We start from the raw sequence: 20,154 nt of genomic DNA, 5'->3' as shown, positions 1-20,154 counted from the left end.
AAGCATAAAATAAAGTGATGCCATCGATTCAGATTTCCCCTAAATTCACCTAGCCTTTCTCCTGCTGAATATAGGACGTAATTACTTTCCTATGCTTTTGCACAGATTAAGTTCTCTTGCTGCATCTAACTCTTTCACTGCAGTAAATTCAGTCATTTACCTTCCCACAAAGGGTCAATCTTGTCTTTTACATACCAAACTGGGGCCAAGCAGTTTTTCACCCCAAACTGTTATGCCTACACTGGTGTGTCAGAAGTAATATGGGAAAGTGATCTGTATGAGCAATAATATATAGATCATTTCCACTAAGACTGAGCTAAATGACCATCTAAAATCTGTTCTCATTTCTATGAGAGTAGTTGGTATTTCTGGTTTGGCAGTATAAACTATGTGGCTGATGATGGAGTGAGTATGACACCATATTCATCCAGCACTTTTTCCACCAAGTTGAAAAGTTATCAAGAGTTTATTGTTACACCTTTTACATTTTCCTCCATCTTTAATGACAAAGGAATTAATACCCTTCAACTTGCTTGCTATGCTGTGTGCATCCAACACGTTACTACATCGGTCTCCATAAAGGCTATATACAAAATGTATGCTTCACTTCCCAAAATTCAGTCACCTTTAACTACTCACAATATTTGAACTTCAGACATGGGAAAAGTACCACTTTCCATTGGTCTTGACTGTCAAAAACAGTTTTACTGTCAAAAATAGCCAAGTTTTACTCATACTTGGCTTAAGCCAAGTATGTATTTCCTTTTTGCTTGGCTACATCTGGCACAGATAAAGACAGAAACAAAAAGCACGGTGGAGAGCAAACCTGATCTGCTACCGCAATTCTTACATTCATTTACTTTCACTTGATATCACGCAAGCCCCAAAGGTTTCTTTCCCTAGGCAAAAAAACACATTTGTATGAATGCATCAGTCCATGCTTAAAACAGTAAATAACACCAATAGAAGAGTGATGAAAAGGACTGTTTGGGGGAATGCATGTGTGAAAACCCCCAGCCCGAAACACATAAAAGTGAATTACTGCACGGAATATTGCAACTGGATGGCAATCAACGCTGTCAGCCAATTTTGGTCTTGCACTCTGAACAGTAATTCTGAAGCCCACATACATTTTTCCTCTCCTAAGGCTATCCGTGCCTGTGACCTGTGCAGAACGGAGAAGCTTTTTCAGCTTGTGCCGTGAGAGGAGCGAAGCAGTTTCATTAGTTTTGCCATTTCTTACGCTTTTAATGAACTACTGGCGGCTGCGAGCATTTAAAACAACAACGGACAAACAAAAGCCTCGACATTGCTCGAGAAGCCGCAAGTTTTCCCTCTCCCTTCGCCTGACTTGTGGCGCTGCGGTCGCACCGGGGACGCTCCGGAGGGCCGAAAGCTGCTCCCGGAGAAGAGTCCCGCGGCCCCCGTGGGGCGGGAGTGCTCCCATGGAGGCGGGAGTGCTCCCATGGAGGCGGGAGCGCTCCCATGAAGGCGGGAGCGCTCCCACCCACGAAGGCAGGACGGCTCCCAGGCCCGCGGGCAGGGCCCCGGACCGCGGACGAGCCGGCAGGACAATGCCTGGCGGGACGCGCACTCTCCCACCGCCTCGCCCAGCACGGACTACACTTCCCGTGAGGCCGCGCGGCAGAGCGCGGGCCGCCGTGTGCGTCACGGCGCGAGCAGCCAATCGCGGCGCGGCCGGGGCGAGCGCCGTCCGCCGCCAATGTTGTTTTCGCTGAGTCGAGGCGCTGGTGTTGTTGGCGGCGGCGCCATATTGGAAGGGACGAGCGCCCGCTCTCGAGCAGCCCCTGGGCGCGGGCCCGGCCGCCGCCATGCTGTACCTGGAGGACTATCTGGAGAGTGAGTGTGTGCGCGGCGGGGGCGCCGGGCGGCCGGGCACGGCCGGTGCGGGGGAGCCGGGGGAAGCCGCGGCGAGGAGGCGGCGCCCCCCCTCCCCCACGGCAGCGAGTGACTGACTGGCTCCCTCCCTCCCCCCTCTCTCCCGCTCCCCCGTGTCCCCGCAGTGATCGAGCAGCTTCCCATGGATCTGCGCGACAGGTTCACCGAGATGCGCGAGATGGACCTGCAGGTGCAGAGTACGTGAGTCCCGCCCCCTCCGCCTCCGCCCGCCCCCTCCGCGCCCGCCCCGCTCCGCCCCGCGGGCACCGGCCCCACCGCCGCGCCCCCGCCGCAGGGCGGGAGGGGCGGGAAGGCCGAGCAGCGGAGGAAGGAAGGAAGGAAGGAAGGAGGCTAAGCGGCGCCGCTCCGGCCCGCTGCAGCAGCTCCGCCCGCTCCCCCGCGCTGCCCCGGAGCGGTCGCGTACCCTCCCCAGCCCTGCCACGGCTCTCCGGCACCGCCGCTCGGGCCTGGGGGCGTCTCGTCGCCTCCCGCGGGCGAAGGCTCTGCCGAGCCGCCGCGACGAGGCGAGGGGCGGGACGCACGCCCCTGGCACTGTCGCGGCAGCCCCCGACCCGCCCCAAGCCCCTGCCCTCCGCTCCTCGGCGCAAGGAGGGCCTCGGCGGAGCTACCTTCCAGGGCTTGTGCTGCTCCCCAAGGCATTTTTGGTGGCACGTCCCAAACTCTTTAGATTTTTGATCCCTAAGAGCAGTGATGGTGGTTTGGAGCATGAGTTATGTCCCACTCCTTCCAGTAGGCAGCGGCATGCTCTCCGTGAAACTTTCCAGCCAGCTCACTAATAACAGTATATGATGGGGAGGTGCTATTTGCTTGGCTTGTTGTGTCCTACCTGACACGTAGCCAAACATACTTTATATATATATATACTTTAAGGTTTCCACAAATTATATTTTACATAAATGTCTGCTTTAGTATAAATATATATACTATACAAAATACATATTTATAAATACATTTCAGGTTTCTTTCTAGATTACTTTTTATCTAGCTGCTTATATCCCGATGTAATGCACTTCATTAGGCTATTTTCAGGATGCATTGCTATTTCATCTTTTCCAATGCAATCTCATCTGGGACTTCGGTGTCCTGTCACACCCTGGGTAGCTGTTGTGGTCATTTAACACACAATTAATATGGTTATCTATAACTGTGATCCAAAAGTATTCACTAATGAAACTGCTCTGCACAAAAGATGAGAACAATCATCAATATGGAAGGGCCAGGCTGTTGTAAAAGGGGAATGAGAGAAAGAGCAGAGATTGAAATAACATGGGAATACCGTATAGGAATGCAAAATGCAGCACTAAATGGGAACAGTTCTGTAGTATTTTAAAATGCTTTCCTTTGGATATTTACTTTAGTGGACCCCGCAGGTCTGTTTAACAGGCCTTATTGACACATGTAAAACTGTCTATAGGATTTTTTTGTATATTATGATCTAAATGTTGTCTTGGGTTCAGTGCTTAAAGTTGTGGGAACAGTCATGGCTCTTTCTGGGAGATAGCACCTCTGGAGTGAGCAGCTTCCTGACTTGAATAGTTTGGAATAAGTTCACCAGTTTTACTTCTGTTCCATAAGAAGGCAAAGAAGATGGTAGGGGCTCTTTTAGAGAAGACTAAAAACTGAGGCAGCTAGCAACACCAAGACAGCAGATTGTTATTTCCTCTGCCTTAACTGAGAATGACAAATAACACTCCATGTTGTATTATTGGAAGCAGTAAATGACAGTGAGTATTGCATACTAGCACCAGCCTTAGGTGTAGAGAAAAAATTTCTCAGACCTTGGTAATTCTGTGCTTAAAGTTGTGGGAACAGTCATGGCTCCTTCTGGGAGATAGTACCTCTGAAGTCACTATCCTTAGGGAGCATCATGAGAGGGAGTGAGCTTGTGCAGTGATTGGCAGGGTATCCAAAGACATTTACTAAACTTCTGGACAAGCACCTCTTCAGCATAACTTGTCCAACTGCCTGATGAACAATACATGCAAACCTGGAGGTTGTTTGGTGTCTCAGGAGTACTTGAAAACAGTACTTTGATGAGTGATGCTGTCCCAGAAATCGACATGATTTGTAATTCAGAGACATCTCTGCTGCTCTGCTTTAGTGTCAGTGTTGACTTTGTATTCTGTTGTGTTTGGACCACATAGACCTGGTCTGTTATTTCTTCCAACTTCGAACAGCAACCTGCCTCATTAGGAGTCAATCTGCTGTACATTCTGATAAGATTGCTGTGGAAAAGCAAATACCATCTAAGTTGGGACTTGGCTCTTGAGCTTTAGCTGAGCTCCACATGAAGCATAAAATGTATTTCTCTGTTTAAGTTAAAATCATGGATTATCAGGTTTTCATGGTAAAATGTTAAGATCTGGAAACAGGACTCTGTTATCATAGAAGTTTTGGCAACTCGGGAAACTATCTTCAAAATATAGTATAATGAGAAAAAATGGATGAACATGAGTGTAGCAGAGAGAACTTTACATATAATTGGATAGATCTGACCTGCACCATCGCCTTTGTCTTTTCTGCTCTTTCAGGAGAGACCAAGTTTCTGTGGAAATTTTTCCCTAGGCAGTTTCACACAGACTGATAACATGTCCTCAATAAAAAGTGAAGATACATTTTATCATTTCTTCTTTATGGAGCCACTAGAATAACTAATACTTAAGGTGTTTGTGCTCAGATAATAGGAGATAGAACATTTTGTCTGTTGGCTTTTTGGACCAAACTAGGGTCATTTGGTTGAAGAATAGAGATTTTAGAAGCCTCCATATAAAGTGTGTGCTTCTTGGTTAACTCTCTTCTTAATCTTCTCTACTTGGTGCAAGTGGAAAATGCTCATTGTTCCAGGTTCTCCCACTTTAGCCTGTTTTACTCCAAAACTGTTTGACTACTTTGTTCACCTGTGTCTAAAGTTGATGTGAATTTATGTCACAACTGTTATGGCTTGGGATTAATGGTGCTCTGTCCAGTCAGTCTTTAGGTTCCTCTTGGGTGTGATGCTGAATATTCCCAGCATAAGGAAGATTGATGAATATTATTGATCATTTAGTATGAATGATTTTTGGTCATTTATATAAAGAGTTCTAGCTGTGAATTTTCACAGAATTGAGAAGACCCTTGGCCTCTTGGATTTTAAGAGAAAATCATACGGATTCATGAGCTTCTTGAACTAATTAATGAATTTTAATTTTGTTTTGGCAAGATGTGATCCAGTTTTAACAGTGGCTTCTGGAAAGTTTCTTAGGTGTTTTGCACCCAGAGCCTGAAGTTGTAGGTGATTTGTGCATTGTCAGATTTAATTTAAAACTGGTAGCTAGGCAATGTCACTGAGAATGCTGTGAAAAAAAACTCATTACTGTCATCTATGCTGACACTAGCAAGGCTGTCCAAGCTAGTTTGACTGAGGGAGCTGCATGTTTTTGGAAATATGCACACTGTTGAGTGAGCAAGTGTCCAGCTGTTGAAATAGTAAACTCAGTGGGAGAAGGCTGGAGGGGAAAAGGAAGGGAATCCCTGTTCCTGTCTCAATAAACAATGGAAAAAAAAAAACCTTGTGGTTGACATTTTCCTTTCTAGAGACAGTTAATGTTAGAATATGGGTGGTTTTATATTTTTCCCCTTTATGATATTTCTCAACTTCATAAGTGAGAATCCTGTCCAAATAATACTTCATCAGTGCATTTACTCCTCTGGGGGTGGAGGGAATAATTTGCCAGTGCTTTCAGTTTGCCCTGACCCTTCCTAGCAAACAATGGAGATGCTCTGGACTTAAAGGCAGTGACTTTGCTCTTCAGTTGGTCTACCTTTTTGAGACACTAATTTTTTTTCAATTATTTGGTTTTGTATTTGACTGTTTCTCTTAGGAGAACATTTTGTTTCCTGCTCAGTTTGTAACTGGCTAGAATGTTCCAAAGTCAGCAGTCTAGAGCCCTGGGTGAGGAGTTTGGGTCGTGCTTTAAGTCACTACCACTGCTCTTAGGGACAAAAAACCTTTAGAACTTGGAGTCCTGCCTGTCCCATGCTGGAGAGCACAAGAACCTTGATGAGAATCCTACCAGAATGCAATTCTGCTTCTTGGAAATTAAGGTAAATATTTCCCTCCGCTGTCCACTGTTGCTTGATTGTTTTGGTTTTTTCTTTTTTTTTTCCTCTCTAATAGTTTGCACCTCAGTCCTGTCAACTTCGTTTGAGAAAAAAATTTCCCGTTATTTTCTAATGTTTGTGTACATGAGAAGATAACATTTGTCTCAATCTTTTCCTATGCTACAGATGCAATGGATCAGCTTGAACAGAGGGTAAATGAGTTTTTTATGAATGCAAAGAAAAACAAACCTGAATGGAGAGAAGAGCAAATGACATCAATCAAAAAAGTAAGGATATCACAAGAGTGGGTTAGATTTTTCTTTTGCAAACTAAAACAAGTTTAGGAACGAATAGTTTATGATTGACGGGAGATTTCACTGTTCAGAACTATGCCTTCCTTTGGGCTTTCATAGAGGTGGATGGATCTGCCTTGGAGGAGAAGAGTGAAAGGTTTCTTTGATCAAGAATTTCTCTCAAGTTTTACTGAGTACTTGCTAGCATTTAAAAAAAATGTAATCATGAAATGGTGAGGAAGCCTGGTACTAAATTTAGAGCTCAGATTTTTTGTTTCTGTTTGCATGATATGAAGTTACCCAAGTTAATTTGCTTTCTTCTAGAGGATATTTTTCAAGCTTAGATTCAGCATTTCCTGTGGTTTTCTGTTTGTGTCCTTCTACACATTATACATATTGTCTATGTAGCTTGAGAGAGAGAGAGGAGTAAGAACATGAATATGAATGTATTCTGTGTTATCCTTCAATACTGGAGCATTGGTAGGGGTATTGTTAGCAGTGTCATCATTTTGTCAGGAGAAACTCCTTTGTAATCTCCTACAGTGGCTACTTCAGCCCCTAATTTGAATAAGGGTTGTTTTCTTTTTTAATTAATGCAAATAGATTTTTAAATTCTAAAAAAGAAAAAGGTCAGAGCTCTGACTTCAGTACACTAAATGAAAAATTTGCTTTTGACTTTAGTTGAATTAAAATTTCAAGTAGTTTTCACGTAAGATACTATCCAGTGGAAGTTGAGAACTAAAAGACAGCAACATTTGTTCTAATCTAAAGTAAAAGCACTTGAAAACATACCTTTTTTGAAAAAAAGTTTTGTCTGAATTTTTATTGGTTAAAGGATTCTTTTGGATTGTTTTAGTCAAATTATTTGGAATGCACACTTATGAGTTAGAGAAACTTATTTTAAAGTAATTTAGATGATATACAATATTATTTCTGTTTAACTAGAGTGCTGGAAAGGCCTCCCCACAGAGTACTTCTGCATCATTTTGAAGAGCAGTAGGATTGTGGTGGTCCTGAAGTAAAAGACACGATGTTATTTTAAGTCTATAACATGATGCTGTGTAATATAAAATAAATGCAAGATTGTTTAATTTCTTGTAGCATTTCTTGCAGAAATCTAAATTCTAAATTTCTAACACAGAGAAAATAAACTGGTATATATTATATCTCTCTTTTAAAATTCAGATGATTGTTGTTTTCAGTAAAAATTCAGTCTTTCTGAAAACTTACTTCAATTTCTCCTTTTGACTTTTATTTTGTGTTTCATAACAGTAGCTTAAACTTACTGAAATTAATTCAGTTACATTCATATTTTTAAAAAATTCTCTTTATAACAGGATTATTATAAGGCTTTGGAAGATGCAGATGAAAAAGTACAACTGGCTAATCAAATATATGATCTGGTAAGTGGACACAAGACTTATGGTGAATTACCTAAAATTATGCACTAGAAAGTTCTAAGCATTTTGATAAGCACTGCAGCCATGCTTCCTGTACTTTTATGTCATCTACATGCAGATGTTTTGGTGGTGAAAGAAACATTTAATATTTTATTGACTTTTACGAATTTTGGGGTTTTGGGTAGTAAGCATCACTTGAATATAAAACAGAAATAGTGTTAGAACTCATAAGGTTTTAATGCATGGTTTTGGCCTGTTTAGGAGACTGGTTGAGAGAATCCTTTGGGATGCAGTGTTGAGGAGTCCAGGAAGGCTGGACATTCTTCAAAAAGGAAATCCTAAATATATAGGAGCAGCCCATCCCCATATGGCCAAAAGAGAAGCCAGCAGGGAAGATGACCAGCCTAAATTCAGAGCTTTGACTTCAACTTGGGGGGAAAAAAAAAAGTGTATCACCTTGGGAATAAGGGGCAAGCAACTTGAGAGTGTTACAAGGATTTTATGAGGTTATGTGGGGAGATAGTTAGAACAGCCAAAGCCCAAGTAGAACTTTATCTGGTTACTGCTATGAAAGACAAAAATATTTTTAAAAATGTATCAGCAATAAAAGAAGGGCTATGGCAAATTTCCATCCTTTACTGGATACAGAGGTAAACATTGTGACGGAGGATGCAGGAAAGGCAGAGATACTTACTGCCTTCATCGCTGCAATATTTAATAACAAGACCAGTTGTCTCCAGCATACCAACCCCCTGAGCAGGAAGAATTGGGTGGGGAGCAGAATGAAGTCCCATAATTCAAGGGAGGTCAGCAACCTGCTGTGCCGCTTAGACACACTCAAGTCTAGGGCTGTGATGGGATCCACCTCACAGCACTGAGGGAGATGGTGGAAGAGGTCAGTGAGCCACTTTTGGGTGTTTACCAAAGATCCCAGTTGATTGAAAATTAGCAAATGTAATGCCCATGTACAAGAAGGGTCAGAAAGAGCATCTAGGGGAGTAAGGACCTGTCAGCCTGACTTCAGTGCTGGGGAAGGTCATGGAGCAGATCATCCTGAGTGTGATGACACAGCACAAGCAGGACAACCCGGGGATTAGGCCCAGGCAGCGTGGGTTTAGGAAAGGCGGGTCTTGCTTGACTGACCTGATACTCAGTGATGAAGTGACCTGCTTAGTACATGAGGGAAAGGCTGTGGATGTTGTCTACCTAGACTTTAGTAAAGCCTGTTTCCTACAGCACTCTCCTGGAGAAGGTGGCAGCTCTTGCCTTGGGCAGGTGCACTATTCACTGGGTAAAAAATTGGATGGATGACCAGACCCAGAGAGGGGTAGCACATGATTTAAAGTAAAAAGTTTATTTATTTTACATTCTTCAAGTGAACAGAACCTGCAAGCCAGGCTACATTCAATTATAGAAGACAACTGCTTTTGTTTCACTACAACTAGCCAAAAGTTCATTCTAGAAGTTGGAACTTGCCCTTCTCTTTTGCTTTAATAAAAACAGGTAAATTTTGCTGTATGATTACAGATGTAGAAAGCATTTGGAATGTAATGTTTCTTTTCATGATAGTGAGTTGAGAATTTTTTTGGTTAGTTTTTAATACCCAAGAGCACCTCATAGTTTACTGAAACACACAGAAGTCATTGCTTTCAGTTAATACTCCGAACACACTGAATTTACTGGTGTTTATAGTGGCACACAAATTGCACACAGATTTCAATTCAGAGCTTGCAATTTCCCCAAAGCAGCCCAATTTCTACTAAAGTCCATGTCATGTACTGTTATTTCTCTTCCCTTCATATTTGCATAACCAGAGCACCTCCAAGTCTTCTCCATTTTTATTTCTGAAAAGAAGTGTCTTGGAGCTTTGCCTATGCTATTTTGGTGTTAACAGTAGTGTCTGTGCTGAGTGAGGGAAGTGGAGGTGACCAAAAAGATTGCTTCTTGCGTTATTGTGCTTAGTGTGGCATGGCACAAAATTGCTGGAAGGGAAATACTTAGCAAGCCTGTGATTAAGGACATAGATATTCATGTCCCAGAAGTGGATGCTATTTATTTTTGCTTCATCCAACAAACAGGTAGACCGTCATTTAAGAAAATTGGACCAGGAACTCGCTAAATTTAAAATGGAACTTGAAGCAGATAATGCTGGAATTACAGAAATACTAGAGAGACGTAAGTATGCATGATTTTCTTTAAGAACTTAACAGACTTTTTGTCAATTCAGAAAATTAAAGTATCATACACTTGTTAGTGGCTGACAGTATTTTCACCTGTGTTTTAACCCACTTTTCATCAGTTAGTTAACAAAATTTTAGTTTCAAGCTCAATTTATACCAGTGAAATCAAAATACAGCTGACTAAGTAGAATAATTTTTTCACACAACTGTTGTCCTTGTGAATTGGTACAGTGAGATACATAATTCTTTAAACCTGTTTTTAATGATTGTAGGTATTCAGCCAAGTACTTTGGCCTAAGCATGCTGCCTACCCAGTTGCAAGGGTACCATTTTTTCCTTGAGCTGATTGCCACCAAACCAAGGAGGGTCATTATTTTAGTTTTTCAGGTACTTGGTGGTTTTCTGTTCTAAAGGGGTAAGAATGGGTTGTTCTGTAATGGGGCAGTGAAGGAAAAGCATTTTAGGTAAGAAACCTTCATGTTAAATACAACCATGCTGGTATTCAGAATGTGAATAAAAATGTAAAGTTACAGCTTTTTTGCCAGCTTGGTGTAGAAGAATCTGGATTTTCTGTACTTATCAGCATTTAGACATCAAATTCAAATGCGATCGTGATAAATTTCTAAGTTGATTTAGCTACTGTGATTATGGAGGCAGTGGCTGTCCTTATAGCCAAAGGTAGTGAAAATTGACTTAAGTCACTTGGGGATATTAGGAATAATATTAGTATTCTTTCTTGGAACTTTTTGTGGCTGTGTTCTATAAGATGGGAGTTAATTTTTTTTGTAATTGCTATTACAAATAACAGATACGAAAAAAGAAAACTCTAAATGAAATGCTATTAATTAACTAGCAATTACAGAAAAGGACTAGATTATTTTAGTTTAAATCACAGCTGATCTTAGAATGTGATGCTACCATCTGTTGAACCATGTGTTTGGAGAGGTTGCTAGATAGAAGTTCAAGAATTCAAAATAGAGAAGTACTAGACTGCATGTTGCATCTTTAAGATTTGTTTGGTTTCCTTTCTTTGTTTTTAAATAAAGCTAAAAGTAGAAGACTCTTGATATTTTTAGCTTTCAGAATAAATACATATGGTTGAAGTCCCGCCAGAGGGCAGCCTTTGGAAAAGTTCATAACGTGATGGAAGTTCGCTCAGCCAAAATAGCTCCTTATGCATTGATTCTCTTCTAGAATAATTATATTTAAACTGTTGTAATACTTATGTATTATTTATATACTCATGTATGTCAGTGCTTTTTGAAAGTAAAGCAATGCTGAAGCTACAGATTTTGAAAAATAAATGTGAATTGCTTTTTTGTTTTGTCTTCTGTGTAAATATAAGTTGGTAGGTATTGGAACTACTTCAAAATCTTTTTGTTAGATATTGATGAAAAAAATATTGTATATTGTTCTAAATTTATAGTTGAAGTCTCTCCTATGCTGTGATTATTTCGCCTCATCTTACAAGAAATGTTATTCTTAGACATAGACTTGGATTTATGCCCGCCTGACTTTTTCCTTTTTTAGGGGGGAAGAGGGGGGTGGGGTTTGTTGTTGTTTTGTTGGTTTTGTGGTTGTTTTTTTGTTTTGTTTTCTTTTTATTTGTATTGTTGCTCTGTGTATTTTGAATGTTAAGAAAATCTGGATGATGATCTGCAGCCCTTTCTTTTGAAAGTTAAGTCATGTTGAAACTGCTGTTTCTTGAGATTTGACTGTGACAAGGTGGACTCAGATGCCTTCTTTACACAGTTTACATTGTTCAGACTTCAGTTCATATGTCTGTAGATTGTCAGTAGTTTTGGTGCAGCCATTCTGCATCTTATTTGAGTAAGTGGCATGTTGATGGTTCTTCTTGTTGGCCTTGATTTTAAGTTCTTGATTTCAACAGTTGGACCATAGCAGTCACCAATTTTTATTTGAGAACTAATCTCACTGGCTCCTGGTTGTACTGTAGAAAGGGTTTCAATTCTAACAAAAATTCTTTTGATTAAAATAAATATAACTGTATAGTGATTTGGTTAATATTTTAAAGATTCCTTTAGTATGTAAAAGTTAAATCAGTGCCAGCTCTCAATTTTTGTGTCCTCTTACCTTCCTCTTAGGGTCACTGGAGCTGGATACACCAGCACAGCCTGTGAATAACCATCACTCCCATTCTCACACTCCAGTAGAGAGTAAGTACTTGAAACTTATAAAGATGGCCATATTTTATGTTTCCTTTGTTTTTTTTGTTGAGTAGTATCAGGAAAAAGATGGTTCAGAACTTTTCTTCCCTCCATCATTGCAGGGAGAAAACAAAGCATAAGAAATGTTAATAATGTCTGTTAAGAAGAAGGGCAAGAATGAAATAGGTTTTGCTGGTGGGAATTAGTTGAAAGTGGTAACATAATTTGACTTTCAAGCCAAATAGATTTTACATTTAAGTTCCCTTCATTTATTTCATTTAGAAAGGAAACACAATCCATCTTCTCACCATAGTACAACAGATCATGTTCCTGAAAAGAAGTTTAAATCTGAAGCCCTTTTATCTACCCTGACTTCAGACGCTTCTAAAGAAAATACACCAGGTAATCCTAATTGTCTTTCATTTCATTGCTTTTTAATCAGAAGAGAAACTTAATTATATTTGTGAGTTAGTCTTCTCAATTCACAGAATCATGGAATAGGTAAGGCTGGAAGGGACCCAAGTGGGTCATCAGGTCCACCCTCCCTGCTCAAGCAGGGCCATCCCACAGCAGACAGCACAGGATTGTGTCCAGACAGGTCTTGAGTATCTCCAGTGAGGGAGACTCCACAGCCTCTCTGGGCAACCTGTTCCTACACATCCTCTCCTTTGTGGCCACCTGCACAGTAAAGAAGTTCTTCCTTATATTCAGTTGTAACTTCCTGTGCATCAGGTTCTGCCCTTTGCCTCTTGTCCTATTGCTCGGCACCAGCCAGCAGAGCCTGGCTCCATCCCCTTGGCACCCTCCCTTCAGATACTGACAGACAGTGATGGGGTCCCCTCTCAGTCTTCTCTTCTCAAGGCTGAACAGGCCCAGCTCCATCAGCCTTTTCTCCTAAGTAATCACCTTTTTTTCACTCCACTGGACCCACTCCAGAAACTCCATGTCTCTTGTACTGAGGAGCCCAGAACAGGACACAGCACTCCAGACACAGCTTTCCTAGGGCTAAGGAAAAAGTCAGGATCACCTTCCTCAACCTGCAGTGCTCTTCCATATGCACCCCAGGAGCACCATTGGCCTTCTTAGCCCTGAGGGGACACAGATGGCTCAGGGACAGTTTGTTGTCCACCAGGACCCTGAGGTCCTTCTCCACAGCATGGCTTTTCAGCAGGTCAGCCCACAGCCTGTGCTCTTGCATGGGGTTATTCCTCTCCAGGTGTGCTGCACTTCCCTTTGTGGAATTTCTAGACCCTGTAGCATTGATAATGACCTCCTGGGATCTGCCATTCAGCCAGTCCTCAGTCAGAGGCTGATACCCCTTTCCCTGGGATTTTCAATCACTTGAAACATGAGAAATTGTAGGCATTCTTACTCATCTGTGTTGTCCATTGTGTCTGCTTTGTTGTCATTTAACAGCTGTATGATGGCTGTTTCTTTTTATTTACACTTTGAGGAGGGTAACAGTACAATTTTGTTCAGCTAGTAGTAGAAATATAAGAGATCATTACACTATTTTTGGAAAAACTGCATACAACAATTTCCAAAGAAAAGGGAAAAGAATTTTCACACCTTTTTTTTAAGAGTTGGTCTGAAAATAAAATTATTTAATGTGTTGTCTATGTCAAAAGAGAAGTCTTTTTGAATAGCAACTAAAAAAACCTAAACCTTTCTGCCTATTCTCAATACTAAGGTGTTTCATAGTTTCTTTTCTGAAAATAAAAGACTAAGGAGATATAGTAAATCAACTACCTCAGTAATGTTTTTCAGTTTTAAGTAGTTTCAGTCATTTCTATTTCAATTTTCTTTTGAAGAACTTCACATGAGGCTGCAAAGAAAATGTAGCTATATTTGAGCAGCTGTTATTCTGCAGATGACCCTGGAAATTGTGTTGCATTAGAACTGATCTGTAGTTTTTAGAATTAAGATTGTTGAAAGTTTTACTTCAGAAAGAGTATAGGTGCATAATCATTCTCACCCTCTTCTTGATGATTATAGTAGTGAGAATTGTTTCAATATAGGTACAGCAGCTGCATCTGTTCTTCGATAGCTTAGAATCATAGTGAGAGCTGTCTTTCTAAAAGGTCTCTTTGCACATGAGGATAGATAGGGAACAAACTTCTTGTTTTTTCCCCTGTAAACAAATACTGTCTGTGTCTAATTACTTTTAAAACCCTTTTTCCATATGATTAGACTACTCTGATGCATAAATGGAGTTCCTACTCTTTCACTGGTTTTCATATAACTTCTTAAAATGCAAAGGAATTTAGTTTCATTTTGAATTTCATAAATGTGTTCTATTCATCAAGGGTGTCGAAACAGTAATTCATCATCCTCTTCAAACAATGCATACAATACAAACTCTTCTCAACCATTGGCATCATATAACCTGGGCTCATTATCTTCAGGATCCGGGGCCGGTGCAATTACCATGGCAGCAGCTCAAGCAGTGCAAGCCACGGCACAGGTAATGTCAAAATATTCTTGTCATTCTGCCATCTGCTTAAGATTAAGAAGAAAGGCTAGTGACTGCTTTTTTTTATTTTTTTTAAAATCTGAATTCCCATGATCACTTTCAGCTGATGTGATTCAGTTTTTATATTAGAATTTTATTAATATGCGACAGTTTCATCCTGTACAACTCGCCTAAAGGGACAGCTTGTTTTCTGACTTTTCCTGGAAGATAGTCACATTAGATATACACATTTAACAACTTTCTGTACATAATTTCATTAACAAGGTAACGAGCGAACCTGTGCATATCATTGGCAGTTAGCAACTTTATGTAGGAGCTTTGTTGTGTAATCTGATACAGTGTCAGTCTTCCTTTCAGATGAAGGAGGGAAGACGAACATCCAGTCTAAAAGCCAGCTATGAAGCATTTAAGAACAACGATTTTCAGCTTGGAAGAGAATTTTCATTGTCCAGAGATTCAGCTGGATATTCATCATCAGCTCTGGCATCTACATTAACTCAGACGTTAAGTTCATCAACCACAGATTCACGAAGTGGTAGAAAAAGCAAGTAGGTTTTCTGACTTGTTGATTGCAATTACAACTTGTAAGACTGCTGAGCTTTCTTTTAAAAGGTCATGGGCTGCATTAGAAATACATTATATTTAATATCTCTTGGGGGGGAACCAGCAGAAGGTTACTCCCTGCTGGCCATTTTTTGTTCAGGGTTGTGTTCTTTAGTCCTCCCACTATTTTTTCTTCAAGCAAACTCACTCCATTGACTTGCTTTTTTATCTGAGATACAATCAAGTTTCTCCCCTCATTTGTTTTGGAGAGATTTGATCTAACAGCAAATGTTGGGAATTAGTGTGATATGGTTTGTAGATGGTTTTGAGATAACGTGGATATCTGTTTGATGTCAGGTTTACTTGAAACTGACGTCTTCTAATGACTGACCCTCTAGAACAGGGAATGAATTTTATTTCTGATTGAAATGAAGTTTTAAAACATTTTTAACAATACAATGTTACAACATTCAACAACCAGAACTTGTACTTGGAAGAATTTGTCTCATCCCATCCTTTTAAACTGACTTCTTTTTTCTCAATTCAAATTAGTGTTTGTTCACAGCTCAGTTAATAATGCTGTTTTAGAATAATTTTTCATCTATGAATATCTTCGATGTCAGGTCTGACCTATAAGCAAAAGCAGAGAAATTTTATTCTGGCACCATTCCTATGGAGTGATTGCTGATGCTTGAGTGGAGATTAACAGAGAATCAGTCATCTTCAAAACAGTTATCTATTGTACATGACATATGACATTATTTGTATGTAAATTCCTGTTTTATTGGTAACATAATTTTTATAAGGACTTGACACCAAGGCTGTTGATGGCAATCTTTGTGAAGAAAAGCATTTGTTTAAGCCACTTGACAGTTTAGGGCTGTTAAATTCCATTGATTAGAACAGCGTGTCTTGCACTTGTAAGCTGGTATGACTTGTTTCCTTTTCCAAGAGCATCCAGTGGGCGCATTCCACTGCTTGCAGTGGTTGAATGAAATGTGATAGTGGGATTTGGGATTTACATTTTGCAGTATTTCAGAGCCAGTGAAGTACTTGTTCAGTGATTCTTTCACTTGGCAGAAAATAAATCATGCATGCTATTTTTTCTTTTTTTTCTACTCTTCCTCAGAAACAACAACAAATCCTCAAGTCAGCAATCCTCATCATCATCATCTTCTTCCTCTCTATCATCATGTTCTTCTTCATCTGCACTGGCACAAGAACTGTCTCAGCAAACAGCAGTAATACCAGAGTCTGATTCTAATAGCCAGGTTGATTGGACCTATGATCCCAATGAGCCACGTTACTGTATTTGTAATCAGGTAAGGATGGCCTCCAAATTGAAATACAGCTACAGCTGCTGTTTTGATGTAGCTGAACTTCCTTCTCTGAATGCTAATTTTGAAAAAACTGTATTTTAACTCTTGAACTTCTGATCTGTTTTTATTTATTTACTGGTGATATGAACAATGAACTGTTGAAGCTAAAAATAGTTAATTTTTTTAGTGATGTGATAGATATCCATGGAGAGTTTTAAATCTGGTAATGGAAACTTCAGGAATAATTAAATTTAAAATTGAGGGGGTTCACAGTGAATTTAGTTTTCCATCCAATCTGAAATATGCAGATGTATCTTCTTTTGCATAAACAGTTTTTGAAAATAAATTCACTATGAACATGATGGTATTTGGGTTGTGTAACAAAAGTAAAATGAAAATGTTGTTACTGCTATTAATGGAAAAAACTCCTCAAAGGAAGAAATTTGAATGATGGCTCTTTCAAAATATTAATTGCTAAGGGGTTTTTTTTCTTATTTTACTAGGTGTCCTATGGTGAAATGGTAGGCTGTGATAACCAAGATGTAAGTAAAAAAGTTCAAAGGGTTCATGAGAGGCTTTTACATATAACTATTACATGTAGGAGTTGCTCTTTTTTTTTAGAGTTTGTTTTTGAGTAGAGTTTTTTAGTGTAAAGTGCATATGATTTGAACCATCCTTCAGGAAATTTCTCATCTTTCCACACAGCTCAGGTTGTTTTAGAAACCTTCAGCCTTTGCTAGGTTCAAAATATCCTTTATTTTCCCTGCTTCAAAATACCCTTTATTTCTGTGAAATTTCAGCTATTTCAGTACTAATAAGAGTTGTCTTTTTCAAATAAAAAAAGTTTTCAAAGAACAGTTGAATATAATTATGTATTTACTGAGATAGCTACATTTAAACAAAAGTGAGTGATAAGATTATTTTGTCAAACTATTTCAAAGCACAGCAGAGTTATTTTGCTCTGTGAGTCCATATATGACTCCCAGAATTTTTATCATTTTTCTTAGTGTACTTGAGTGTATGTTGCAGATCCTCCCCTCTCCTGGTTTAGTCCTGTGACTTGTGTTAAATGCATAATCTATGCTTCCCACTCATGCTTCATTTTCATAGAATTCTATTTGTGATAGGCATTTTGAAAAAAACCCAAGTCCCAAAGCCTCTCTTTTAACTCTTTTTGTAGTGCCCTATTGAGTGGTTCCACTATGGATGTGTTGGACTGACAGAAGCACCGAAAGGGAAATGGTACTGTCCACAGTGTACAGCTGCAATGAAGAGAAGAGGCAGTAGACATAAATAAGTTTCTTCATCTGGAAAAAAATTGCATACTAAAGGTTTTATAAAGGACTTGGGAGGAGAGGGACAACTCTCACCACACTTCCTTGCAACCACTGAAGAGTAACATAGCAATCATAGAATGGTATGGTTGGAAAGGACTGTAAAGATCTTCTAGTTCCAGCCCCCAGTCAAAAGATCTTGAACTATTGGTTTTGCTAAGTCATGTTTTAAAATTGTAGGTAAATTATTTACGCACCTTGATGTGCTACAGATACTATTCCAGTGAGCCTTGGATTGTTCCAGTGGCCAACATATGCAGACATTTGTACTATCAAACCATTTTCTCTAAGCAGTGGGCATTCTACAATTACTCAATCTTCCAAAAATTCCGGTAAGTCAAGATTTTAAATGTATGTTTTATATACAACAGATATATTCTGCTGCATGTACTGTACTCAAGAGCTGTTACGTAACACTATGTATATTAATAGTGCAAAAAGTCAGTGCTTCTGAAAGGAAAAAGAGACAGTTTTTAAAATGCCTTTATAGCTTTGGTTCTTTATGAAACTTAATTCAGCAGGCTGAAGAAAATGGTTCTTGTATACAGCGGGCTGTTGTCCTTTAGGGTACTTGAGTATGTAAAAACAAAAATAATGCTGTAGAATAAAACAAACTTGTGCCATTAGTCTTTATATGTTTCTGCTCCAGAGAAGGCGGGGGCCATAAGAAGAAAAAAAGGTGTTAAAGTGATGATAAATTTTTATACCAAATGTGTTTATTTTTTTGTGCAAGTAATCCTTTAAATTTGAATTGTATTAGGTGTAAAATAAAAGAATCTCAACTCCTCAGATGAATGTTTTCTGTACATTTGTCAAAAAAAAGATCTGTCACTGAAATGGTTTCACAAATTGTCTTTTCTTTTTTTTTTTTTTTTTCCCTGTGGCTCTTTAATGCTGCAGCACCAAACAGAAAGATGGGGTTTATGCCTATTTTCCCCTTCCTCCTGCTTTCCACTATTAAAAAATAAGCTTTCTCTTTTAAAGATTTTACTTCAGCCCCTGGTTAGGCTGAAAGACTGTGGCTGTCGTGCTGGCTTTCCAGACCCATGAAGAGAAGAGAGGGAGAGAAGCAGTGTTCCATTGCATGACCATGCAAATAGTGCCAAGGGAATAAAAACAGATAGGTCCATTAGTAATAAGAGTATGTGCAGAGAATGAAACCAGGCTTCTGTCACAGCATGTTTTTCCAAAATGGAAAAAGTAGGCATCATAAGGTCCATGAATTCAAGAAAAGTAGACATGTAAGAAAGGAAATGTGGTTATGGATAATAATGAAACTTTGGCAAAAGAATAGGATAGAAGTTGGTGGAAATAAACAACAGCAAGGAGCAGCTAACTAAGGTTCCCTTGAAACTAGGAACTCAACCCACTGTGTATATATTTCTGTGGAAATCTCAGTCTCAAAAAAACCACTTGAAGACTAGAGTATCTGGTTTTAAGTGAGGCTGTTGAGACAGTGGAGATAACAAAGTGTTTGTTCTGTGGGAAACTGGTGCCATGCTGTGAATTGAAATTAAATAAGCAACCAGTAATCTAGACTTAGCTTGCACCGAATGTCTGTCCCAAGGGCTATGAAGTAAGTTCCTTGAGAATTAAGACCACGTACAGCAAAATCTCTCACTCTGCTGGTAACCTAAGGTGGTACCAAAACTACAAGTGCAAAATAAAATTTCATTTTTTAGTGTGAATATTGGGTTGCTGTTTCTTTGGGGAATATAAATTACTTTTTCATTGAGAAATTACAGAACTCACAAGAGGAAAAAAACTTGTCCTTATTAGTAAATTAGTATTTTGTGCCAAGAAAACAGAAATGGACAAATGTAAAAATGTGAGAAAGAATGCAATACCTAAGTTAAAGATGTAAAACAATAAAACCTGTATGTACTTTTGTTTTCTAAATAGGAAGCCTGTAAGTGAAGCTCACAGGTCAGGAGGTAATGAGACTGTAAAAGCACTGAGCAGTGTGAGTAGTTAAGTATTGAGAGAGTTCATGCTTCATGGTCAATACAGTTGCTGGACACTGCCCTGCGTAAAGAAGTAGAGGTGCAAAGTCTCCCATTAAAGCTTCTTTTAAAACAGTGATGCACTGTTGATGGTTGAAGAATGGGCATCCCTTGATTGGGACATCTACACTGCTATTTGCAAAATAGAATCCTAAAGAGTAAAGGAATAAATTAGCAATATCCTTAATGCATACTGCCAAATAAGAGCAGGACTTTGCTACTCAAGAGTCACATAAGATATCAGTTAGAGGCCTAAATAGTAACATAATGTTAGTGTGTATGTTGTTTTCTCAAAAAAAAACAAAAAATGGAAAGTGCTGAAAGCATCACACCAATCTCATGACAAACTGTCTGATAAAGTGAAAAATGTATTTCAACATTTTGCTAAAATAATGTAAGTATAAAGTAATATATAAAATAATACTTAGATCTCACTTTACC

General features: G+C 39.5%; 1 protein-coding gene and 1 pseudogene across 6 annotated transcripts; one reads left to right on the top strand and one right to left on the bottom strand.

Moving 5' to 3' along the window:
* Positions 1–767: 767 nt before the first annotated feature.
* LOC147653478 (uncharacterized) lies at positions 768–1,773 on the bottom strand (annotated as a pseudogene).
* On the top strand, positions 1,530–18,499 carry ING3 (inhibitor of growth family member 3). Of its 6 annotated transcripts, none has more exons than XM_086887006.1 (13): positions 1,690–1,860; positions 2,025–2,096; positions 5,897–6,003; positions 6,187–6,287; positions 7,631–7,696; positions 9,772–9,868; positions 11,979–12,050; positions 12,324–12,443; positions 14,348–14,505; positions 14,872–15,062; positions 16,187–16,379; positions 16,880–16,918; positions 17,557–18,499. In XM_086887006.1, exons 4-13 carry the CDS (start codon positions 6,192–6,194, stop codon positions 17,671–17,673), a joined length of 1,149 nt encoding a protein of 382 aa, XP_086743132.1. In that variant the 5' UTR covers positions 1,690–1,860; positions 2,025–2,096; positions 5,897–6,003; positions 6,187–6,191; the 3' UTR covers positions 17,674–18,499. The 6 variants fall into 6 exon arrangements, with proteins under 6 accessions (XP_086743131.1, XP_086743132.1, XP_086743130.1 ...); XM_086887008.1 differs by having other exon boundaries at positions 1,736–1,860; positions 14,447–14,505; XM_086887009.1 differs by having other exon boundaries at positions 1,736–1,860; positions 5,781–6,003; positions 14,447–14,505.
* The last annotated feature ends 1,655 nt before the right edge of the window (positions 18,500–20,154 follow it).

Source organism: Cyanistes caeruleus, chromosome 4, assembly GCF_971803275.1.
Source record: "Cyanistes caeruleus chromosome 4, bCyaCae1.hap1.1, whole genome shotgun sequence".
Lineage (NCBI taxonomy): Eukaryota > Metazoa > Chordata > Aves > Passeriformes > Paridae > Cyanistes > Cyanistes caeruleus.
This window is presented reverse-complemented; position numbering and strand designations above follow the sequence as displayed.